Source organism: Geotrypetes seraphini, chromosome 8 (genome assembly GCF_902459505.1).
Source record: "Geotrypetes seraphini chromosome 8, aGeoSer1.1, whole genome shotgun sequence".
In the NCBI taxonomy this organism is placed as follows: domain Eukaryota; kingdom Metazoa; phylum Chordata; class Amphibia; order Gymnophiona; family Dermophiidae; genus Geotrypetes; species Geotrypetes seraphini.
This window is the reverse complement of record NC_047091.1, coordinates 111908595-111932967: the sequence shown is the minus strand read 5'-3', so window position 1 is coordinate 111932967 and position 24373 is coordinate 111908595. Positions and strand designations below refer to the sequence as shown.

Sequence of the window (24373 nt, the reverse complement as noted above, 5' to 3'; positions counted from 1 at the left end):
TGGCTCCAGAAAAATTACGGAACTACTATTACTATTTATCATTTCTATAGTGCTGAAAGGCTTACGCAGCGCATTCAATAGATGGTTCCTGCTCAGAAGAGCTTACAATCTGATTTGGACAAACAGGACAGAAAAGGAGGACGGATTGAAACATTCAAGTTTTACTTCCATTGAAAGCAGTAGGTGTTAGGGGCACAGAACGAGACATCTGGGATATCGCAGTCTGTGGTCCTTACTTCCATTGCTTTCAATGGAAGTAAAACCCGGATGTTCCAATCCATCCTCCTTTTTTCTGGAGTCAAATGGTAACCCTGCCTATTGTGGGTTTCTGTTGTTGTTTTCTTTTGGTTGAGTTTTCTTCTTTTTTTTAGGGGGGGGGGGTGGGATCAGAGGAAAGCAGATAATGAAGCAGACTACGTTGTGGAATTTCTCTGCAGCCTTTTAGTTTCTGTTCTTTTGTGGATGTTTGTTATTTTGGCTTTGTAGTTCATTTGTGCTATACATGATAGATTGTGTTTTATTTATTTGGTTTTGTCAATATAAAATATGCAAAGGTGAATCACCTTCATCATAATCCAAAATTTCAATGAAACATAAAGAGCAGAATTAAGGTATGGGCCCTCTTAAATGTTTAATTCAGTGGAGCCCCAGCAGATTATTGGCCTGGTAAATCAGCTGCAGGCAGAAAAAAGAGTGGAGGAAGGGAGACCGACGTCACCACCACTGCCCCCAGGTCTGTCTTTTTTTTTCTACCATCATTTGGGCTCCTTATATCAAGCAGGCCGGTGAGGTAAATGCTCTGATGCTCGTTTAATTCCTATGAGCGTTGGAGCATGTACTTCGCCGGCCCAATGTAAAACACTCTACCGCTGCTTGCTAAAAGGATCCCTACGGTAGAAAGAATCTGCAAGCAGCCCTTCTCACCTACTGCTTCCTCCTTTGCCACTTTTGAGCATCCCCCTCTTCCTGTGGAAGTTTTAAAATGCAACAGGCAGTGGATTAATAAACATGTACGATCTGTCTGCCATCAACAGCTAGGAAGCCCGCATGGCATGAAAGTAATTTAAGAAATGCCCTTAAACATGCTCTGCTGAGGCTTGTTAGTCTGGAGTGGTCCTCCTTGCCGCAGGTCCAGGTCAAAACCCCGTGATAATCACCTCTCGGCGTAAATTAAAGTTCTGACCTTAAAGCCCTCCTTTGAAACTCAACATTTTCAACTTGGGGACCCTTCCCCCTTGGCTGAGACAAATTGAACATGAAGCAGCCAAAGTCCAAAGCACTTAAAAAGGGTTAAGTATAATTCCGTAGAGGGAGGGATGGGTATGTGAGCTGCTTTCGAGCAGCAGAATGAAGCCTGGTGCTTTGTTGGAAGATTTTATCCAACCAGGGTTCACCAATTTCCCGTGGTACAGCATTTGAACGTAAGTATCTATCGGTAATTGGAATCCTTACCTTGCCGTGCACTCCTCCCCCCCCCCTATTTTATAGTTCATTCTGCCTCAAGGTAACATTACCCTTCCGTTCAACCTTCTCCTCCCCCCCACTTCCCCCAAACCATGCCTACCACCTAACTAGTTCCCACCATAGGTGCCTTCCCAAATGGCCAACTAGGCCCAGCTCCTTGGCCTGCCTTTGCACCCTTAAGCATTGGAAGACAGGAGCGTACTCAAGATGATCCCTCACATTGGGTTCTAAGAAAAGAGGATGGAAAGGGTAGAGTGAAGAAAGGCAGACCAGTGATGGAGAGAAAGCAATGATAGAGATTGGGGGCCAGGAAGGTGCAGGCATTGAGTCCTGGCAATGAGGTCACATTTTGTTTGGATTTTCCGGGTGGCAATTCTTTGGTCAGAAACATTATGAACCATCTCAAAGGAATGGCATAGGTTTGTCTCTTGCTGTTTGTGTTCTGTTTCTCTTTTTGTATTGACCTGGAGCCCTTCTTATGGTTTGCTTCTTTGACATATCTAGAGTTCAAGAAAGAGTAAAAGGATAATTATTACTGGCTCTGTTTTCCATTTGGTTGGTTTTACAGAAGGCGGCATGATTGAGTGAAATTTTTATTGAATCACCAAGAAAATAAAGCACAACCATACCAGGAGGAGTTTTGAGTTTGGCTTGGTTGGTATGTTCTTGCATTCAGGCTCAGTTTTGACAACTGTGTAGAATATGAAGACTTTAGAGAAAGGGCGAGGGGGAAATTACAGGAAGGCTCTGACTTCAGCAGAGAAGGATCTCAGCAATTCTTTGTGTAGGAGTCAGAGGAAGCAAGAGTGCAAGGGTCCAAGGGGCGAGAGACTGAGTTAGAGGTAAACACTTTTCTTCTAAACTTTCCCTTTCACTTTACATGCATGATAGAGAACTTGGAGGGGTAGGCGAATTGAGGGGGAGGGCGATGACTAGACTTTTGCTGCCCCCCGCCCTGCTCCGCTAAAGCCCCTAGCTAGGCTTTTCCCTAATCAACTAAACAGGTTATCGAAATGTAGACTGGGGGTGAGAAAAAGGACCCTGAGAGAGGGCGCACTCCCACCCTTAGTGTAATGCCCCCTGCTTCAAATATTTTCCCTGAGGGGTGTGAAGAGCAACTCCCAGCCTGCTGCCTTCTAACCTTGACCCCAGATGTCTGGGTCTCCAGGCAGCTGATTTGTCTAATTGGTAACAATCCCTGGGCTGTAAATACTCAGCTGATAAGAAACTTGAGCTTTTCACTTTCCCTGGCTAGCCACTGACTCTGTTTGCATTTAAAGATGATTCTACCTTTAAAACCTCTGTTGGGACCTGGTAAAGCAAAGGTGTCTCCTGTCGCATTAGTTTGCTATAATGGTTCAAGTGAAGGTTACAAGAAGGTGCATAAAACAGTGTGATTGCCATGTTGGTCCACTTTAAATGTATTAAATAGAAAGAAAAACAAAGAAAGAAAATAAAGATGATACTTTTCTATTGTACTAACAATACATTTTTGACTAGCTTAGGAAGGCAAAATCTTTTTTCTCCAGTTAGGACAATATGAGCAAAAGATAACAATATCAGAATATATAAGGGAAACCTAGACGGGTTCCAGTGACAATCTCACAAGGAAAGGTGGGATGGGGAAGGGAGAAAAATGCATTTCATCTGTGATAGACTGTTATTATTTTTACTTATATAGCACTGAAAGGCGTACGCAGCGCTGTACATTTTTTTATTTAGAGATGGTCCCTGCTCAGAAGAGCTTACAACCTATCTTGGACAGACAGACACGACATATAGACTGAACCAGTTCTACCTCATTGCTTCTTGGAGCTGGGAAGTCTAGTAGCACATATCCACAAGCTGTATACATTGAGACAGAAGATTTAAATTAGACCAGTCCAGCCTGTTCCTGATACTGTAATCAATCTGATAATTCCCTCCCCCAATCAGAGCTCACACAGACATTTAGCAGGACTAGGCAGTCGCCTAGGGCAGCAACTTCTGAGAGGCGCAAAAGAGCAGCCACAGTTAAGGCAAAACAACAGATCCTATCAGCCACACAAAGTAAAAGAAACACAGAGGTACTTTAACCCTTTTATCATGGTAGGTGACAAGTTTTCAAGCATCTTTTTAACCCAGATTACAGTATACCCCCACGAATTTGCGGTTCGTGAATTGCTGACTCAGTCCTTTCGCGGTATTTTCTGACCGTCTCTTCCTGGTACCAAAGTAAGACTATACCAATCTGGAGCTGCTTTGACACGCCAGATAGCGTAATTGGTATAGCCTGACTGTAGTTCCCGGAAGAGGCGGTCAGAAAATACTAAGAATAATCTCACACCCAATTTTCAGCACCTGCCAGTGCCCCAGCTGCCCTTCCCTCCCTCCAATCTGCTCCTAAACCGCAATTTGGTTTTTCAAAATTCGCGGATGTTCCTGGGGAGTCATGTATTCTGTTGGGGCAATTATAATTGTTTGGAAGTGGTGGGGGGGTGGGGGCAAAGGGCTTAAAACTTAATTGCAGAAAAGGATTACAAGGCAGAAGGTTTGCCTAGGTACCTAATGCCCTTACATGGATCCTTACCTCCATCTCCATCCTATGCTTTAATTTGCTTGTGATCTCCCCTCACATCTTTTCCTTATACTCTCAAGATTATTACTGTAAAAACTCAGGTGTTTAGATCCGAGCTCTTGGCTGGTTTTTCTCTCTGTTTGGAAATATTCTAGTTTGCAAGTTTTTTTCTTGAGCGGCCAGAATGCATGAGCCTGGAGAAGGTGTCCCTTCTTCAGGTCTCCATTTCCAGTTGGGACATCGAGTTCATAGCTGCTGAATTTATTTACTTTTCAACACTTGTGTCCTATAGGGCAGTGTTCTTCAACCTTTTGACACCTATGAACCCGTGGAAATAAAAGAATTATTTTGTGGACCAGCACTGGTCCATGGACTGGCGGTTGAAGAATACTGGGCTAAGTTGTGGGCCAGACCCCACCTACATCCACCTATTTTTCGGGCAATGCAGCCCAGGGAAGCCAAAAGGTTGGACACCCCTGATGTAAACGCTGGCGCACAACTCATGGCAGTTAGGGGCATAAATTAGCCTCCAGTGTGACACAATAGGAGTGGCCTAGTGGTTGGAGCAGCTGCCTGAGCACCCTGAGCTTGTGAGCTCAATTCCCACGGCAGCTCCTTGTGACTCTGGGCAAGTCACTTAACACTTCATTGCCCCATGCAAACTGTCTTGACTGTGTAAACCACACCGAAAAAGCAGTCCCATGCCCCCCCCCCCCCCCCTTTACCTAATTTCTGGGAACACCTCCAACCTCCCCATGGCCCTGCCCCCTTTTGACTTGTGGACTATAAAACATAAGTGCGCATTTTATAGAACAGGGCCTCAAATGAGTGCTAATTATCAGTAATTATTAATTGTTAATGGATCATTATTTAATTTGCACGCGGACCTGGGATTTGCACTCAAAGTTTGGCGACCTTTATAGAATGTAAGGGTTAGTGTAGAGAGTTGCGCGGGGACAGAAATCCTACCCATCCCCGCCCGTCCCCGTCAGGATCCTCTCCGTCCCTACCCATCCCCGCAAGGAATTACCTCCATCCCATCCCGTCCCCATAAAAAGCAGCAATTACTTCTGACAGGATCATCAATTCCACAGTTTCTTTTGTGTTTGCGCTGCTGTTTTCCTTGTGGAATCTCTTTGGTGGAACCCTTAACTTATAAACCCCCTTTTTTACTAAGGCTGACGTGTCCATTATATTATATGGACGAACCCTTCTTCCAAAGCCTTCCATCTCTGTGGGAGTCCTGTGGGCCAGAGGGGGGTCCCCGTGGGAGTCCCGTGGGCCAGAGGGGGGGTTCCCGTGGGAGTCCTGTGGGTTAGGGGGGATTCCTGCGGGACCCCCGTGAGACCCGCGGGATTCCCGCGATCCCCGTTCCCGTGCAGACCTCTAGGTTAGTGTTCACTTCTTAGTTTATATGGGCCTGCCAGTCTTCAACAAGCAGAGTCCCCTGGCACAACAGAGAACCCATCAGGGCAGAGTACGTGGAGGGAGCCAGTCTGGCACTGAGGCAAATCTTCTTGGCCTTTGCCTCAAAGAGCACATACAGCAGACTAAAGTAACAGCTGCCCGTTCTTTAGCACTCTTCATCCCCACCGGCAGTGGGGGAAGTCAAGTCTGAGAGAGGGAGACCAGAGTAAATGGAGATACATGTAATTTCTCTCTGTAACTTCAGAAGTAGCCAGCCTTGCAATGGTTAAGTTGTCCCCTCTGTCCAGCTTGGACCTGGCTGTTGGCAGTGCTCTCAAACTGCGCAGACGGCACCTCGTTAAGATGCAGCCTCCGTTTCCGCCCCACTTTATCAGTCTGGAACATGTCTGCATCGGATCCCCTTCGCGCTGAGCTGATAAAATTTTGAAGAGCTTTTTCTTCTCATGTCAGCACAATTTTTCCAAGCAGTAGCAGCAGCAGCAGCAGCAGCCGCCCAAGCCTGAGCCTCTGCTGTTTAAGGTCTGGACTCTGAGGGATTGCTGAAGCACACCATGTCTTCTAGTATAGTGGAAGGAGGGGGTTTTCTGGCCTCATATACTGCAGAAACTATTTCTGGTTTGGAGAGACACACTTGTCTTCCCTGTACTATGAAATGTTATTTGTCTACTTCCAAAACACTTCCAGATAAACTTGACTAATCTAACAGGCCAATGTAATTTTGAAAGTTCTCTGTAATATCGCTGTCTGTATACAGTCTCTTCCCCTGTAAACCGCTTTGAACTGTTTGTGGTATGGCAGTATATAAAAATAAAGTTATTATTATGTATGATTTGGGCACTGTGGTTTGAAGGGGCCCACTATAGTTATCCTCTGTGTAGCTTTCGAGGAGTTGGGGTTAAACCAGGGATCTCAAAGTCCCTCCTTGAGGGCCGCAACAATCCAGTCAGGTTTTCAGGATTTCCCCAATGAATATGCATTGAAAGCAGTGCATGCACATAGATCTCATGCATATTCATTGGGGAAATCCTGAAAACCCGACTGGATTGCGGCCCTCAAGGAGGGACTTTGAGACCCCTGGGTTAAACTGATCAGTAGACATGGAGCCAGGTGGAGGCATGCCCGAAGCACAAGTTTGCAAGGAATCTTTAGGCTCTTTTCACCCAGTTGCCCTGAGCCACTGTGACTACTTGGTTACTTTTAGGAACAGGTCTTTGGGGAAAAGGTGAGCAGAATCCTTCTAAGAATCCAGGGATGCAGGCCTCTTATCTCTGCAGTCTCTTTCTTCAGATTGGAAGTGCAGGGCGGGCTGTAAATATATCTTAGCAAGGAGCAAGAATTGATTTTTTTTTTTTTTTTTTATCACACATTACCCTGCTGCTGCCAGTTGCCATTGAGAGAGCCTGTGGTTTATTGCTTTTGCTGAGGTGGTCAGTGAAGAAGAGGAGAGCATGGTATGTGTGTGTTGGGATGGTGGGGGTGGGGGAACTGCTGGTGCTGCAGCTGCCTTCAAGGGCATCTGGAAATGATAACTTGCTAGGAGCTAGACTCTTAACACTCTCATCAATGCTGTGATTTACATCTGGGAAGTGGGGGAGTAAAGAGGTGGAAGGAGGAGGGGGAGAAGGCTGGGTCTAGAGCCAGTTCCATGAGCTGTGTGTAACAGGAACTCTTAATTCTGCTAAATTCACATAAGAGGTGGGGGTACTGATTAGAGAGAACTGAACTTTTTTGAGGGATACTTTTGGTAACTCCTGTGTTTTCAGTTTCAGTTTTTCTGGGAGATCACTAGTAGAGAATGACACGGTGACAAAATTCATCACCGTCCCCGTCCCCGCGGATAACCGCGGGAAATAAACCCATGTTATTTTCTAGTGTCTATTTCATCCTCTGTCCTTCTACACCAGCATTATTCAAAGCAAAGTTGCGGGACAGTGGTTGTGGCCATTCATACTCTGATTCTTCCCTCTTTCTTTAAAGAATGACATGAAGATGGTTTCCCGCGGTTATCCACGGGGATGGGGACGGTGATGAATTTTGGCACCGTGTCATTCTTTAGGTCTATAGTTAAGTTATTCTAATAAAAAAATGAACCACACTGTATCCACTTGAAGGGCCTTAGAAGGGAAGAAGAGCTTGAAGCCATAGGTTTTCTCTAGCTAGCAGAACACAGGGGGGCTGCGAGAACAAAAATGCTTTGAGATGAGAGTCTAACATAAGCAGGATACATTTGGATTTCATTTGTAGGTGGGGTTGATAATGTATATAGTGCCCCGTCGAGAGGAGGGAACAGAGATGCCAAACTACCCACTTCCAGGCTGGTGTTTTAGGAACAGTCCTGTATTTCTGACCACTCCCCATCCTGGTACATTATGGTACTTGCAGCATTGATTTCAATGCACAGGATGAGGCACTTCAAATCCCTCAGTGCAGCGTCCCGCAAACTTTCTTGAGCCATGACACACTAAAGATAGTGGCTGTGGCTCGAGGCACCTGGAAGTGTGTGGACATCGCTGGGATGACATCACGTGCATGCATGATATCATCAACCTGTCTTTTAGATCGGCCAAGTGCCGACTTGGATGGTTTTTAGACGTATTTAAGTTTCGATTATGAGCCCCATAACTTTAAATTAATCTCAATTAGCGTCAATTATGAGGTGTTATTTGCCAATTATTGGCACTGATTAGGCTAATTAATCAAGTCGTGCGCATACATCAGCGCCACTGTAGGCGCCATATACAGAATTTGGGGGAATAGTGCTTCCGTGCTCACCTTTATCTTGACCTTCCCCCCCCCCCCTTTCCACTGATCCTTTAATCTCTACTTTTAAATTAGAGAATGACACGGGGACACATTTTTTGCCGTCCCCGCAGGAACTCAATTTCCCTGTCCCATTCCCGTGAGTTTTGTCCCTGTCCCTGCCCCATTCCTGTAAGCTCTATTTTAACCACAGAAGCCTTGAACACTTATGATTTTAAAGTGTTTGAGGCTTGTGCAGATGAGGACAGAAAGTGCAGGGAATGGGGCAGGGCCAGGAAAATGAGTTCCCGCGGGGACAGGGAAAAATTTGTCTTCGTACCATTCAGCGAAAGATTAGAGAAACTGGGCCTCTTCTCCCTCGAACAGAGGAGATTGAGAGGGGACATGATCAAAACATTCAAGGTACTGAAGGGAATAGACTTAGTAGATAAGAACAGGTTGTTCACCCTCTCCAAGGTAAGGAGAACGAGAGGGCACTCTCTAAAGTTAAAAGGGGATAGATTCCGTACAAACGTAAGGAAGTTATTCTTCACCCAGAGAGTGGTAGAAAACTGGAACGCTCTTCTGGAGTCTGTCATAGGGGAAAACACCCTCCAGGGATTCAAGACAAAGTTAGACAAGTTCCTGCTGAACCGGAACGTACATAGGTAGGGCTAGTCTCAGGGCGCTGGTCTTTGACCAGAAGGCCACCGCGTGAGCGGACTGCTGGGCACGATGGACCACTGGTCTGACCTAGCAGTAGCAATTCTTATGTTCTTATGTCATTCTCTATTTTAAATTTCAACCCTAGCAGCTTGGACAGAGAGCTTCAAGGGGGCTACTAATCCCTTGGAACCCTGGTAAAGAGTTTGTGCATGTTGCCTAATATGATGGTGAAGTTTTGCCCCTTCCCTCCGCAGTCCTGATGGTCCCTCAGGTAAAGCTGGGTTGTGAGTACTGGCAGGCACATGAATAGGATTGCCAGCGCAGAGTTTCCGTTGCTTAGCAGTACTGGAGAAAAGCCTGGTCCATTCCTCATAAATTGAGCCAGTTAGCAAGGTCTGGTCTCTGCGGGAGCCAAGGTTCCTGGCAGAGGTGGGTGTCTGCTTGTCCAGGCTTCTTACAAACTGGGCTTGAGCTTCCTGTCTTTGGTAAGCGTGGGATTGGTAACCTTCCTACTACTTCTGGGCTGCTGGTATGAGTGCAGTAGCTGCCAGTGGGAGACCTGATGACACACCAACGCTAGTTACTTTGAAAGATGCTGGGTACTTGTTACCTCCATGTTCCAAGAGGTAGTTAAACCTCTCCTGTGCTCAGAGGTGGAAGCCAGTCTGGGTCTCTGGAACACAAAAATCAGCTTAAAAGGAGTGTGCTCCTTTGCCACTGATGGGGATCACTTGGAGTGGAGTTGGATATCCTGGAACCCAGGTGGGGTTGGGGGGTGGGAACACTGGAGCTGATCATTCTTGATTTATTCATTTTAGATGTTTTGAGAGACAGCTGTGTGGGTCATGTCCAGATGTTAGCAATTTTCTTCCAGTTCTTACAGCTTATGGAAAAGATGATGACTTAAGATCCTTTCTATATAACAATGTATATATAGAATATTATTTCTTCCTACCACAATAAATATTGCTACTCTTCAAAATCTGCTTATGATTATTGTGTGCTATATGGTGTGAACTGTGTACTGCTGAAGTATCGTCAGAATGTGGTTAAGTAAGAGGAGGCTGTGAGTGCTGGAGGAGCACCACTGGTGATATGTGCTGCACCCCATCAGTTCTTATTCTTCCAACAAAAGAATATCTGAAGGATGAGGGGGTCATGATATAAAGTTAGAGGAGATGTGCGGAAAATAATCTCTTGCTGAAAGGAGAGAGGGGACAGGTGACGGTACTACCTTGAAGCACAGTGGGAGATCTGAGAAGGCAGATTAAGAGAGATTTCATTTGCAGAGATGCACTGTGAATTTGAGAATTGCAGGTGTCTGGCCACATAGAGGGCCATATCTATAACTGATGCTGCACGTTACACACCCAAATTATGCAGGTTGTGAGCCCATCCTATAAAATCATTTCCACATGTTAATGTTCTTTAAGATTTGTAGCCTACACATCTACACACCTACCTTTTAGACATGCCCTCTTACCTCATGTCAATAGCAGGAATGAATGTGTGCATCCAAATACAGTACCTCAGTGCATAATGCAGAATATTCTCCTACGCACAGACAAAAGTGGAAACAGTACCTTAGTATATGGATGACACAGGAGTGGACAGTAAACATAAGAACATAAGAAAAGCCTTACTGGGTCAGACCAATGGTCCATCAAGCCTAGTAGCCTAGTACCTGGCCAAAACCCAAGGAGTAGCAGCATTCCATGCTACCGATCCAGGGCAAGCAGAGGCTTCCCCCATGTTTTAATAACAGACTATGGACTTTTCCTCCGAGAAATTGTCCAAACCTTTCTTAAAACCAGTTACGCTATCCACTCTTACCACAACTTCCTATTGGTTTTAAAAGCATTTCCCTGTAACTTCATCGAGTGTCCCCCTAGTCTTTGTAATTTTTGACGGAGCAAAAAATTGATCCACTTGTACCCGTTCTACTCCACTCAGGATTTTGTAGACTTCAATCATATCTTCCTTCAGCCACCTCTTTTCCAAGCTGAAGAGCCCTAACCTTTTTAAAGTAACATGTCACAATGCATAATAGTGTACAGTAGGACCCAACACGGTTCCTGTTTCAGCAATTACTACCTTCCTCAAGAGTCCGCATATTCAGTAAGCTGATCTTATGCAGAGAAGAATTATGACAAGTGCAGTTAGTTACCGGGTAAAAAATAGAAAACCATAGAGGTACAACAGGTAACCCAAGCGTTGCTCAACTAAGTCACTCCTATACCCCTTCTCCCACTGTGAGCACTCTCTTGCGTTTAGGCACTAAGTTAAAGAATATTGCGGAGCATGTGTCTTGCAATTATGCACGTAACTGTAACAGTCACATGACTCACATGTGTAGAATATTTTCTTACAATAGATTCTCTGTTAACCGGAGCTCAAGCAACCAGAACTCTCAAGCAACCAGCAAAAAAAAAAAAAAAAAGTCAAACTTGGGCACGCTTTTCCTGAGTACGCCCACACTTTGCCTACTACATGTCCAGTGGTTTCTCTGGAACAGTTTATGGTATGGCACAGTATTAGTTAGGCCTAACTCTCAAGCAACCAGAAACAATATTTATTCGACATCTATGATAACTGAGGAGAAGCTCTGATAGACTCCCTGACAGGTGGGAAGAAGCCTAGATTTTAGACTTACGTAGTTCATACCTTTTTCAGCTCAATGGGCTAGATGCACTAAAGTCGGTCCGTAATGCTGACTGGATCACTGTTGGCCGATTCTCTGGCCGATTGTGGAACAGTGATCGATGCGCTACGTAAAGGGTGAAGTAATTTGTCCAAGATCTCAAGAAGTAGCAGTGACACTGGCTTCCCAGGTTCTCAGCCTCATGCTCTCATATGCCTTTCCTCCACTCCAAGGCAACAGCATCCCCAAACTCTTGAGATTCTCTAAAATGTGTGTGTGGTAAGGGCTGCAGACTGTAGTGGGAGGGGGTAGAGTGCCATACATCTTGAATTTGGGAGAAGGAAGTGGCTGAAAGTCAAATGTGAAGCTGTGCAATGCTGATCTCGGTGACTCTAAATAGATGCACCCAGTGACAGTGTTAGGAGGTGGGGAAGAGGTGCAACCAGGGCAATGGCCCTGAGTCATCATGCCACAGGACGCCTCCAATCTACCTGAAGCTGAAACAGGCATTTTTTGCTTGTGTCTTTTGGGCCCCTTCTCAGATTTCTCCCCTGTACACACCTACCCCTGCATGTCTAACAGCTGATCTGTTCATGCACTGGCACATCCTGCTCACATGCTTCATTTTCCGTTTCTTTGATGAGCAGATAATCTGGGGCTCTGTCCCTGACCCCCCCCCACCTCCCTCCAAATCCAGACATCTCTCACCATTATTCCAGAGCGAGGTGTACACCTGGCAGGACCTCCGCGTGTGCGGATCGCCGGACTCGATGGATCGAAGGTCTGATCTGGAGATGGCGCTTCTTATATTTTTATGGAAAGGCTGGTTGCAGCACAAGAGAATAAATGGACAGAGAGGGAAGGCATGATGAACTCACAGTTTCCTTGCTGAGATCTAACATCTTAAGTCATGCATCAAGATAAGGCTGGGCTTAAAGGAAAAAAAAAGTTCAGCAAATGCTGTTTGTGGTCTAGAGCCGTTTTATAAATCTTGCTCCGGTTCTGGAGTTAGTACATTGTGCAAGTGAGTTGTCCTGGTTCTGGTATATCTTCCCTACAGTGGATGCCATCTCTCATAGTCCAGGCTTATTTTTAGCATTCAGTATTACCTACCCCAAAATCATGTGCCCTCAGCACAGATGACCTGAGCTTTGCAGGAGTGTCCAATCTCACAGTAGCGGCAATGAGAACAAGTACCTGTCTGTTACAGCTGTCAGGATCCTACATAGATGGCAGATCCTCTCCAACTGTTATCAGGTTTATCCTCAAGGAACATGAGAGAGAAACTACTGCTAGGATTACCATTGCAGAAATCCATAACATCTCATAAATTGTCGGGCAATTCATTACCCTACCAGGCAGTACTAAACTGGAACGCTCTTCCTTTATTTATTAGGGGAAAATATAAGAATTGCCGTTGCTGGGTCAGAGCAGTGGTCCATCGTGCCCACCAATCTGCTCATGCGGCAGCCCTTAGATCTAAGACCAGTGGCCTAATTGAGTCTGCGTACTTTCTGCTTTAGAAAACTATTGAAAAGTTTTTTGTGTAAAAAAAATATGTATTAGATCTTTAATGATTTCAAAGTATCTGATGATTTTTTAGTTGGCATCTTTTAACTCTCATTGTGTTGATTTTATAATTTTATTTTGATGCAATTCCTAGTTATTGTCTAGCTACTCTTATTGTTAGCTGCTTTGAACCTGAATAGTAACTGCAGGTTATAAGATCTTTTTAATGTAATGTGCTCTGCCTTTCTGACCGCTTTTTTGGGGCATTAAGGACATTTTTTTTGCTGCTCAGGACCAATGCTGTGCTCTGCCATGCAGTAGTCTCATATTTGATTTCCTTCCACCTGCAGAGGCAGCACTGATGACCTATGGGAGGTAGGAGTAGAGACCATGATCAAACAATGGCAACACCTAGAAGCCTGATTTATGCTCCAAGACTGAAGGGATATGGAAAGAGCCCTGGTGCATGGTCCCCTACCTAAGGTTACCATGTTTGTGAAGACAAAAAAGAAGACACATGACCCCATCAGTACTCCACCCATTTCCTTGGTCCCCCTTTTCATTCTCTATAACCTTTTAGTGCTTTTCTCTCTCTCTTTATTTCTCTCTCTCTCTCCTTTCACACCCCCCCCCCCCTCCTGTGGGCATTTCTTTCTTTCTTTTTCTCTCTCTCTCCTTCCAACCCCCAACCCACCCCTGTGGATGCCCCTCTCTCTCCTTCCAACTTCCTCTCCTAACAAAAATCTTATACACGAATGCAGGATGTCCGGTGCAGTACTCGGAGAGACTCCCCAGGAAAGAGACTTGGGAGTACTGGTATACAAATCAATGAAGCCCTCTGTGCAATGTGCGGCGGCAGCGAAAAGGGTGAACAGAATGCTAGGAATGATTAAGAAGGGAATCACAAACAGATAGGAGAAGGTTATCATGCCGCTGTATCGAGCCATGGTATGCGCCCACCTGGAATACTGCTTCCAGCATTGGTCGCCGTTCATGAAGAAGGACATAGTGCTACTCAGAAGGGCCAAGAGAAGAGCGACTAAAATGGTTAAGGGGCTGAAGGAGTTGCCATACAGTGAAAGATTAGAGAAACTGGGCCTCTTCTTCCTTGAAAAGAGGAGACTGAGAGGAGACATGATCGAAACATTCAAGATTATGAAGGGAATAGACTTAGTAGATAAAGACAGGTAGAAAGAACGGGAGGGCACTCTCTAAAGCTAAAAAGGGATAGATTACGTACAAACATAAGTTCTTCTTCACCCAGAGAGTGGTAGAAATCTGGAACGCTCTTCCGGAGGCTGTTATAGGGGAAAACATCCTCCACGGATTCAAGACAAAGTTAGACAAGTTCCTGCTGAACCAGAATGTACGCAGGTAAGGCTAGACTCAGTTAGGGCACTGGTCTTTGACCTAAGGGCCGCTGTGGGAGTGGACTGATGGGCATGATGGACCACTGGTCTGACCCAGTAGCGGCAATTCTTATATTCGTATGTACTGTTTCTGTCTCTCCCGTCCTATCCAGCATTACCCTACTCCATGCTCTTTTCTCCAGCATTCTCTCCTTTCCATAATGCTTCTCCAGTCCTCCCTCCCCCTCCATGCTGTTTCTCCCTCCCTCCATGCTGTCTCCAGCCTCCCTCCCTCCAGCCCCCTGTCCTCCCTTCCCTCCCCTGACCTTTGAAGCTGCTTCTCCTCATTACCTTTCTAACTCCTGAATCCCCTACATATCTCCTCTCCTGGCCCAGATGCTGTAATTTAATCTTTGGGCAGCCGGCAGCAGCAACGAGGTGAGCCTTCTGCAGTCAGCCTGTCCCAGAAGCTGCTTCTGCAGCGATTTCCTGTTCCTGCATAGGTGGGACCTGCAGAAAGGTGGCTTCCAGAGCAGGCCGGTTGCAGCAGGCTCACCTCATTGCTGCTGCTGGCTGCCCGAAGATTAAATTAGAGCTGCCAGGCCCGAGGAGGAGGTAGGTGGGGGAGTTGGGAGAGCCGGCTAAACCCAGACAGACTCCCCCATTAAAAAAAACAAACATCTGGGCACCTGGTCAGGCCTCTAAAAATAGGACATTTCTGGATTTTCCCGGATATCTAGTAACCCTACTCCTACCCTACCCATCCATAATGGACCAAAGTCTAAGCAAGTGAGTTAAGAATGGGATATAACATTAGGGAAACCCCTTCCCTCTTCCCCCATGAGCTAGTAGTGAATGAAGGCTCGTGCTAATGACAGGTTCTGCCTAAGGTGGACTCTGAAGGAAGCCAGCAGGAAACTGCCAGCCCCTCTCCCCTCTCCCCCCCGTGCAAAACACTTAGGGCTCCTTTTACAAAGCCGCCCTAGGGCCTTAACGCACGGAATAGCACGCGCTAGCCGCTATCGCCTCCATTTGAGCAGGCGGTAGATTTCCGGCTAGCGCGCGCTAATCCGGTGCATGCGATAAAACCGTGGCTTTTAAAAGGAGCCCTTAGTGTTGCTGTCTAACTTCTACTATACAGATACAGCTCTCTGCATAGTCCTCAGGTTTTTGTACTGAAGCAAGGACTTCTCTTAAGTTACTGGCCACTGTAAGAGTTTCAAGTTTATTAAAAGTTTGATATCCCACTTTTTCAGAATGAAAGCGGCTTACATATAAATAGAAAAATCTAAAATTCATGATCAACAGACAAAAACAAAACAAGGTTAGCTATGTGGTAAAAAGGGGAGAAATACAATGTTTAAGAGGAAAGATAGACAGAAAAGGAGAATACACTAGGGAGGGGTAGGGATTTTCATTCTGTGAGGAAAAGTATCTAAATGTTTATAGAATGAAGACATCTTTGAACAGGAAACTTTTTAGGTTGGCTTTAAATTTCTCGAGTGATGATTCATCACGGAGAAAAGTTGGGAGCGTGTTCCATAGAGTTGGCGCTGTCACAGAAAAAAATTGTTTTTCTTGTAGTATCGTAAAAGAAATGGCGTACCAGAGGGATAGCTAGGAGATCTTGAGAATTCGATCTTAGTACTCTTGCTGGCTTATAAGGTCTACGTATGAATCCTGGAGAATGGAACAATTTTGTCTTGAATGTTAGCAGTGGAAGCTTTATGATTGTAAACTTTTGGTGGCCCTGTCTGAATAATAAATATAGTAACAGCAGTTAAATACCAGTCTGGGTTATCTAATGTACCCAATAAGGAGGAATAGTGCCACCTTCATTTTAGTACCTTCCCTTTGGAATGCCCTACCCCTCCCTATATGAGTGGAATTGTCTTATGCATGATTCATTTCAGATCAGCCTTAAAAACACACTTGTTTCAGACTGCCTTTCAAAATTTGGGCTTGAGGGAATCATATTATTATTATTTTCCTTTTTTTGTTGGATAAATCTTGCTGTTGGCTGGATGGACCTAAAGTCACTAGGCCCGATAGTCAGACTTCAGGAGCAATCCAGCTATTTTCTACAGTCGGCAGAAAACCCGAAAATTCAATGCTGGGCCGTATCCGGCAATCGGTATTGAATTTCTTTCTTTTTTTTCTTTCTTTCTTTAGCCACTTTTGACCTAGCTGGTTAAGCTGACTGGCTGTTACAGTGGCCAAAGATAGGTCTGCTATTTAAGCAGGTCTATCTGTCCACTCAACTTAGCTGGTCAGCCAATATAGCAGCCAGCCCGTTCACCAGCTAAATTACATTACATTTATTGACTTCTGTTCTGCCTTAACCTTTCAGTTCTTTGCAGATTACAATAAGAGGTATCTGGACATTTCCAGGGAATTACATTTCAAAGCTTATTATTAGACTGCTTTCCCAAATGGGAGGCAGCTCTCTAATAGGCCTGTTCCCTACAAAAGAAACTAATGCCCTGCTAATGCCTGAATTTCAAAATGCATCCATAAGATGTTAACCTTAATGTTCTTAATACCATCATGTCTATTCCATAACTTGCAAACACTTGATCTAATCCTGTTCCACCTGTGGGGATAAACATCCCAATCATCACATATTGGCCATAATCCACGATTGTCATTATTATTTAAAACGCATATGTCCTGTCATCCCAGCAGCAGGAACATATATCCATGACCACTGTGTGATAAGGATACCATTAAAAAAAAGTGACCATAAGCCATTATGTAGTCATGAATATTAATACTGCAATATAATATTTCCTAAATATACATTTTTCCAAATATCATTCTCAACTTTACTAAATGCTAATAGTCAGCAACCGTCTTGTGCTGAATATTTGCACTTAGGCCCCTTTTTACGAAGCCGCGGTAGGCTTTTTATCGCCGGCCACGGCAGTATTAGCTCCAGTGCTCATGGAATTCCTATGAGCGCTGGAGCGAATATCGCCAGGGCCAGCGATAAAAATGCCTAACATGGCTTCTTAAAAGAGGGGCTTAGCCAGGTAAACAATATTTAACTTGCCAGGAGCTGTTCCTAGCCGATTAAATAAGGCTGAATATGGGGCAGACGGCCCCGAAGTCCAGAATGCTGAGAAAGATAAATAGAATGTGTGTTCTAATGACTGGCTTCTTTCCTATTGATATTATGCAGATTTTTCACTCTTTTAAACCGATTTTGTACATTGTAAACCACTTTGACATGCTCTTCATACGAGGCAAGATATTAAACCTAAATAAACAATACAAGGAACTTTAAAGTCTAATGACAGGCCGTCCTCCTTCCTCCTTAAATCACACTGGCCAGCCCTAGAGCATATAACTGGATCGTGCCACTGGCCCTGATATTCAGCTAGGCTACCTCCTGTGGTCGTCGGCAATCCCTGATATTCAGTGCTGTATCCAGCCACCAGCATTGGAATATCTGGGTCAAAGTTCACTATCTTGAATTTAGCTGGCTAAGCTGATATTCAGCAGTAGGCTGGCTAAGGCAAAACAGTGGAAAACAGAGCTGCTTTTTAGGTGGGTCTGTCTAGTCTCAGCCAGCCAGCTACTGAATATTTTGTAGTGGCTGACTGGGTTGCGTGACATAGTCGGTTACTGGCCAATCTGGCGAGCTGGATGTTCAGCCGGGGATAGACAGATGTCTCCTGCTGAATACTGGTGGATAGCCAGCTAAGTACTGGGAACTATTTCTGGCTGGCTAAGTACTGCTGAATATTTTTTACCACTTTTAGTCTAAGTGATTTACATTCAGGTACTCAAGCATTTTTCCCTATCTGTCCTGGTGGGCTCACACTCTGTCTTAAGTACCTTGAGCAATGGGGGATCAAATGATTTGCCCAGGGTCACATGGAGCAGCGTAGGATTTGAACTCACAGCCTCAGGGTGCTGAATAGAGAATGACATGGGGAAAAAAAATCTGTTCCCGTCGCTGCCCCGTCCCCAGACCACCGTCCCTTTCACCGTCCAGTCCCTGCCGTCCCCTTCACGTCCCTGTCCCCGCCGTCCCCTTCACCACCCCGTCCCCATCCCCGCAGCATCCACCCTTCCTTCTCGCCACATCACTGCCCTTTAGCGTCCCGAAAATCTCCCGCCCTCCTTACCTTCACGGCGCTTTACTAAAGAAATTTACTGAAGCCTGCCTGCCTGCAGTCGCGTGTGTGGGTGGAAGCTTCTCCTCTGACGCAAAAGTTGTGTCAGAGGAGAAGCTTTCGCCCACACACACGCGACTGCAGGCAGGCAGGCTTCAGTAAATTTCTTTAGTAAAGCGCCGTGAAGGTAAGGAGGGCGGGAGGGAGGGAGATAGATTTGGCCAGAGGGAGGGAGGGGGCCGCGCGCGATCGGTGACCGCGCGCCTTCCCTCCCTTAACTGCGTGGACAAGGCCATTCACCTCTCCACAGGGCGGTGGATGGCCTTGTCCTTGTGCCTGCACTGAGTACTTCCCCCCCCCCCCACCGTTTCGTCGGGTTACCTGCGACTAGCCGTGGGTAACTGCCACCGTGTCATTCTCTAGTGCTGAGGCTGTAGCTCTAACCACTGTGCCACACACTCCCCCTATGTGGGGGACTGAATATTTGACTGCCATGATACTATCTGGTCAGTGCCAGGGTAGTCCATGGGACATAATAAAGGTAGATCCAGAAATCATCCAGGCACTGTCAGTGCCGATAGCTAACTGGACATTAGTTAGGTGCCACCGACTTGTGTCCCTGTCCTAGCAACTTGATGAATTACAGGTCTAAAAAGAAATCGGTTATTTGCTAGTCCGGTAAGGATCTCCAGCGTCATCCCCACGGTTGTTTTCAACATGTCCAGCCATCTGATTGCAGGTTGCCCTCTTAGCCTGGCTTCTTCGATCTTCCCAAATATGATGTCCTTCTCCAATCCTCACTGTGCCCGGTTCACTATCTGGGTACAGCACTGAATACGGGCTGTTTCCAGAGAACTTTGGGCACTGCCAAACACTCAGATATTCACTGCTTGGACCTGGATGGGGACAGGCACTGAATATTTGTGTTTGGTTTAACCAGTGGTGATGATCACCTTTTTAAAAAAAAACACTGACTGCCAGTGGCTGAAAATCACCCCCAGTATTATATGGCACTTGCAGACAAGAAGAATTCTTTACCTGCCCAGTTCTGGAGTTGGTTGTGAAAGCTCGGTCACGGAGATGAATGTTAAAGCCACCTTACCATATGCTCTACTGACAGCTGGTGTCCAGGAACTGGGACCTGCTAGCACACCCTGCAATAAACATGATACTCATAGGATAGGTGTGATGAGAAGAAGAGATGTGTCTCTCTGTATAAGATGCTCACAAGAAACCCTGACAGGTTTCATAAATCTGACTTTATCATAAATCTCTACCCTATAGAATGTTAATGTCAGTGATCACTTGCTGTATAGATATCTCACCTTATATACATGTACAATTTTATGTAGCGTGTTTAACTTATGAATCAAACATGATGATATGGATAATTCTATGTAGCGATATGCTACTTGTAACCCGCCTAGAACTCCGATTTGTGAGGATTTGGAGAGATATAAGATAAACATGCTGAAGAGAGACATAGTGCCAGAGTGGACAACTTTCTCCTAAAATGGAGGAACGAGTAACACTTCTTGGGATATTCTCCCTGAACTTTATCTGGTCAGTATTAGGGTTGCCAGATTTCCCCTGTAAATAAAAGAGGACACCTGGCCCTGCCCCATTCCAGCTCCAGCCCATTCTTCCCCAAGCCCCGCTCCCAGCTGAACCTCCTGTCTCCTTCCCCAAGGTCTGCACGGAGGTCTACGTGATGACATCACACACATGTGCATGTGTGTATGCACAGAGGGCCTCCAGATGCAGCCCTGAGCTCAGGGCCTTCCAAAACCCAGACAAACTGACGGGTTTTGGAAATACCTCCAGGCACATAGACAGTCCTCTAAAAGGAGGCCATGTCTGGGTTTTCCCGGGCATCTGGTAACCCTAGTCAGTACTGTATTCAGTTCTGCTTAGAGGGCCGGGTGTGATATTTAGCCATCAACGCTGTTTAAAAAAGTGCTGTCCGCTGCTGGCTGAATAGTGACTGGTATGTATTTATTTAGAGTGTGGCACAGTGGTTAAAGCTACAGGCTCAGCACCCTGAGGTTGTAGATTCAAACCCACACTTCTCCTTGTGACCCTGTGCAAGTCACTTAATCCCCCCATTAAATAGATTATGAGCTTGCTGGGACAGACAGGGAAAAATGTTTGAGTACCTGAATGAATTCATGAAAACCATTCTGAGTTCCCCCGGGAGAATGGTATAGATGAATAAATAAATAAAATTTAGTATTCCTACTTTTCAGATAGGTCTTCTATTTGTGTTGAGTATTCTTGGATAAGTATTGACAGTAGAAGGAAAAAAAACACTTGGAACATCAAGGTTTCATGTGGGGAAGGAGATAAATTGGCAGAGGTAGATGTCTGGCAGAACTGTGTAGCAATAATGCAAGAGTATCTGTTTTTAGGGGTGTTGCATGGCCAAGAGGGGAATACAAACTTTTACCTAGCTTTGGAAGAGAGGTCACAGGTGGCGAGCATGAGTGTCTCTGAGGTGTGCCAATGGATAATTTAGGCATCATCTGTTTTTCTTCACCTGACTAGCCTCCTCCTCTCCCCCCCCCCCCCCCTCAACATGCACACTTACTCTTTGTCACGTAGCTTGGATAAAGTGGAAACAATCAGGTCTACAGTTTTGTTCAGTTGTCATAATGATAACCTATAATTTGAACCCAAGCCAGCCTTATCAATTGTCACATCTAACTGCTTGCCATTCCTGGCATTGCTAGCCTGCACCATTCTTTCCCTGTCATGCCTTTGAACAACAGACCAAGCAGTGGATAACGCTCCTTGCCAACACTCTTGCATAGTACCAGCCAGTCCATAGTATTGTTCACCTTGGTGATCATACCAGGCCCCAAGGCCTAGTTAAATGAAATCTAATATTCTGGTTGATCGTTGGCACAGGTGCCCCACTCCCTTAGCTGGATACATATGGAGCTATCTCATTCTCCCTCTATTGTAGTCTGCCTGGTCTGGGCAGTTATGAGTGAAATGGTAAGAGGTCTTGGTTTCCCTCCATTGTGGGGGGTCATTTTATAAATCTTTTCTTACACATAAGCCAGTGTTGTATATGCAGAAATAGGTGTATAATTGCCCGAGAGTGTAGAACACCGATTATCTGGATGTCCAATTATCCAGATTGCTTCAGGGGGTCTCAGTTTATATTTGAGTTCCCCCCGAAGTATCATTCCTATTTCCTATCACTCTTCCTTCCACTAGTGTTCCTTCTCTTCTGCTTCTGCCGCTGCTGCCATCAACCCAGCCCGCCCCCTGAACTGTCAGCATGCCCCATACAAGAAAAGAGAGCATTCCCCCTCCCTCACTGTACAGACACCATCAACTCCTCTCCCGGATCCAGAGGAAAGACCCCCCAGGCCTACCTTGTTTCCCCGCCGCTGCCATCAGCCCAGCCCGCCCCCCTGAACTGTCAGCATGCCCCATACAAGAAAAGAGAGCATTCCCCCCTCCCTCACCGTACAGACACCATCAACTCCAGAGGAAGAACCCCCAGGCCTACCTTGTTTCCCTAGTTGTCTAGTGGCGCACTTGGCCAGTGATCCTACTCACTCCTGCCTATGTTCTTTCAGCGACAAAAATAGCTGCCAAGATTTACAGCGGCAGGCTGGCAAGGCTATCATAGCGTTGCGAGACTGCCCCTGGAAGTCTCGGCATCTATTTTCATTGCTGAAAGAGCATGGGCAGGAACGAGTAGGATTGCACCTGCCCCAGTGTGCCGCTAGACCACCAGGGAAACAAGGTAGGCCAGGGGGGTCCTTCCTCTGGATCCAGGAGGAGGGTTGATGGTGTCGGGGGAGGGGGTGCACTGACGGTATTTTTTTATAACAATTATTAAAAACAGAAGAAAAAATATTATTATCCAATCATCCGAATTTTTTATTATCTGGACTACTCTCTGCCGAGGTTAGTCCAGTCTTGAAGAGTAGACACGGGGCACACAGACAATCTGGTTGAAGCGCTGGCAAAAAGTCTGAAGGAACAGCAAATGATGTGCTGGAATGAGCTTTGACGGAGAATTCAGTAGATGGAACCCAAGCACAGTACTGGGCAGAGCTTTGGGTTCTGACCCAGAAATAGCTAAGAAGGAAAATTTAAATTAAATCAGTGATTTAAAGAGAGGGTAAGGTTGGGCAGACTGGATGGACCATGTGGGTCTTTATCTGCCGTCATCTACTATGTTACTATGTAACATAGGCACTTTATGGTGCCTAACACCACTTCTGGCATTAGCCACGCCTATTGTGGCATTAGCCATGCCTATAGTGGCATTAGGCAGCAGTAGGTACCTCTGGAGACTTAACATGTCACTTGTATACCGCAAACCCATGAGGATCTTTGCGGTTTACAATAAGCAAGAGTTGCTGAACATCAAACAGCGAGCTATAATTAAACCAATCAAAAATTACCAATTATAAAAATGTATTATATAAATAAGCCTTGAACAGTTTTCTAAAATTCACATAAGAAGTGGAAGTGGAAAATAATCGGCGAAAAACAGAATCCCAAATGGCTTCCTGATATGAAAGCAATCTGTTGTGAAATCTTTTTGTAACGGCATCCCCTAACCGATGGAAAATCAAATATTGTTGATATTGGTAAAGAATGTTGAGAACTAGAGAAATTTAAAGTGCCTTTAGGCGCTAGTAGGCACTTTAAAATTTAACATTGCTTGCCGTTTCAAATGACATTTCCTAGTAGCACCTAAGATTAGGCATATTTCATAGAATTTCCATCAAACTGCGCATTTAGCCATGCCTGAATTTCGGCATGTAAATGTTGATTTATGCTAGAATTCTATAATGGAATCCTGATGCCCAAATGCCCTTACAGAATTACCACTTAGCGTGCTGCATCTTGGTGCCTAACAGTTGGTGCTCTCTATTGAATTTCCCCCTTTGTGGGCAATAATTTTCAAAAGGGATCAAAGTGAGGGTTTCCCTTAGCAAACCAGCTACAGTGGGCGAGAGCTAAAAGTGCCCATCTACGTTGCAGTACAGCTTGAGCCATTCAGAACTGCCCCAGAATATTTAGCAAGCTGATAATTTATGGACTTACCAGACATGTTGAACATATTCTTAATTATGAGGTATTCTTTATGCTTCCAGGCTTGGGTAAGCTCTTTGATACATGCACTAATTATATGTATGCATTTATATCTTTAACGTTTGCCTATTGTGGTTTCCCTGAACAAGCCGTTCAAAACAAGGAACATAAAAAAGATGGTTACAAATTAGGAAAAATAATAAAACATCAATCTTCATAACATGGGCAGATGGTGACAGTCCATTAGCAAGCATATATCTTTAAAGAGTATCCTGACAGGTCAACCTAAAGGGTACCTAGAATAAATATTCTTGCCAATTCAGCCCCTCACAGAGCCTGCTGGCATCCACAAAGTCTCTGCACACCATAAGCCACTCAGAATATCCAACCCCAAACAACCCTCACCACCAACCCAGTCCACTCTTACCAACAGCATACAAGTCAAACTTAAACATTTTTGCCCCCTACCAGAAACAACAGTTACAGGAAGGAAAGTCTCCCTACAGCCTACTCCAGAAGAAAATAATGTTCAGGGGTTTCCCCTAAATGTAAAATAATTGGGATCCAGCCTTTGTACTGTGAGACCGTGCAATGTCCAGAGGCTTAGCCTTTCAAAATACTGAAAGGAATTTACAAAATAGAGCATGAAAAAAAAAAGATTTACAATGTCCAGTGTGACACGGACAAGAGGACATGGGGGGGACAAGTCCAGGACAAATATCAGGAAGATCTGCTTCATGCAGCGAGTGGTGGACACCTGGAATGCTCTCCCAGAGGAGGTAATTGTGGAATCCACCATTCTAGGATTTAAAAGCAAACTAGATGCACATCTCCT

The 24373-nt window shown here is 45.3% G+C and overlaps 1 protein-coding gene across 7 annotated transcripts in view; it reads left to right on the top strand.

The window, feature by feature from the left end:
* NFIC (nuclear factor I C) overlaps positions 1-24373 on the top strand; it is a 264281-nt gene that overhangs the window by 65361 nt on the left and 174547 nt on the right. The window contains exon 5 of one of the 7 annotated variants that reach the window (XM_033956990.1): positions 13355-13478. The exons of the other annotated variants lie outside the window; for them this stretch is intronic. Coding sequence (XP_033812881.1) covers positions 13355-13383 — 29 coding nt within the window. The 3' untranslated portion in view covers positions 13384-13478. Of the gene's footprint in view, positions 1-13354; positions 13479-24373 lie in introns of those variants that run through there. 7 annotated transcript variants of the gene reach the window in all.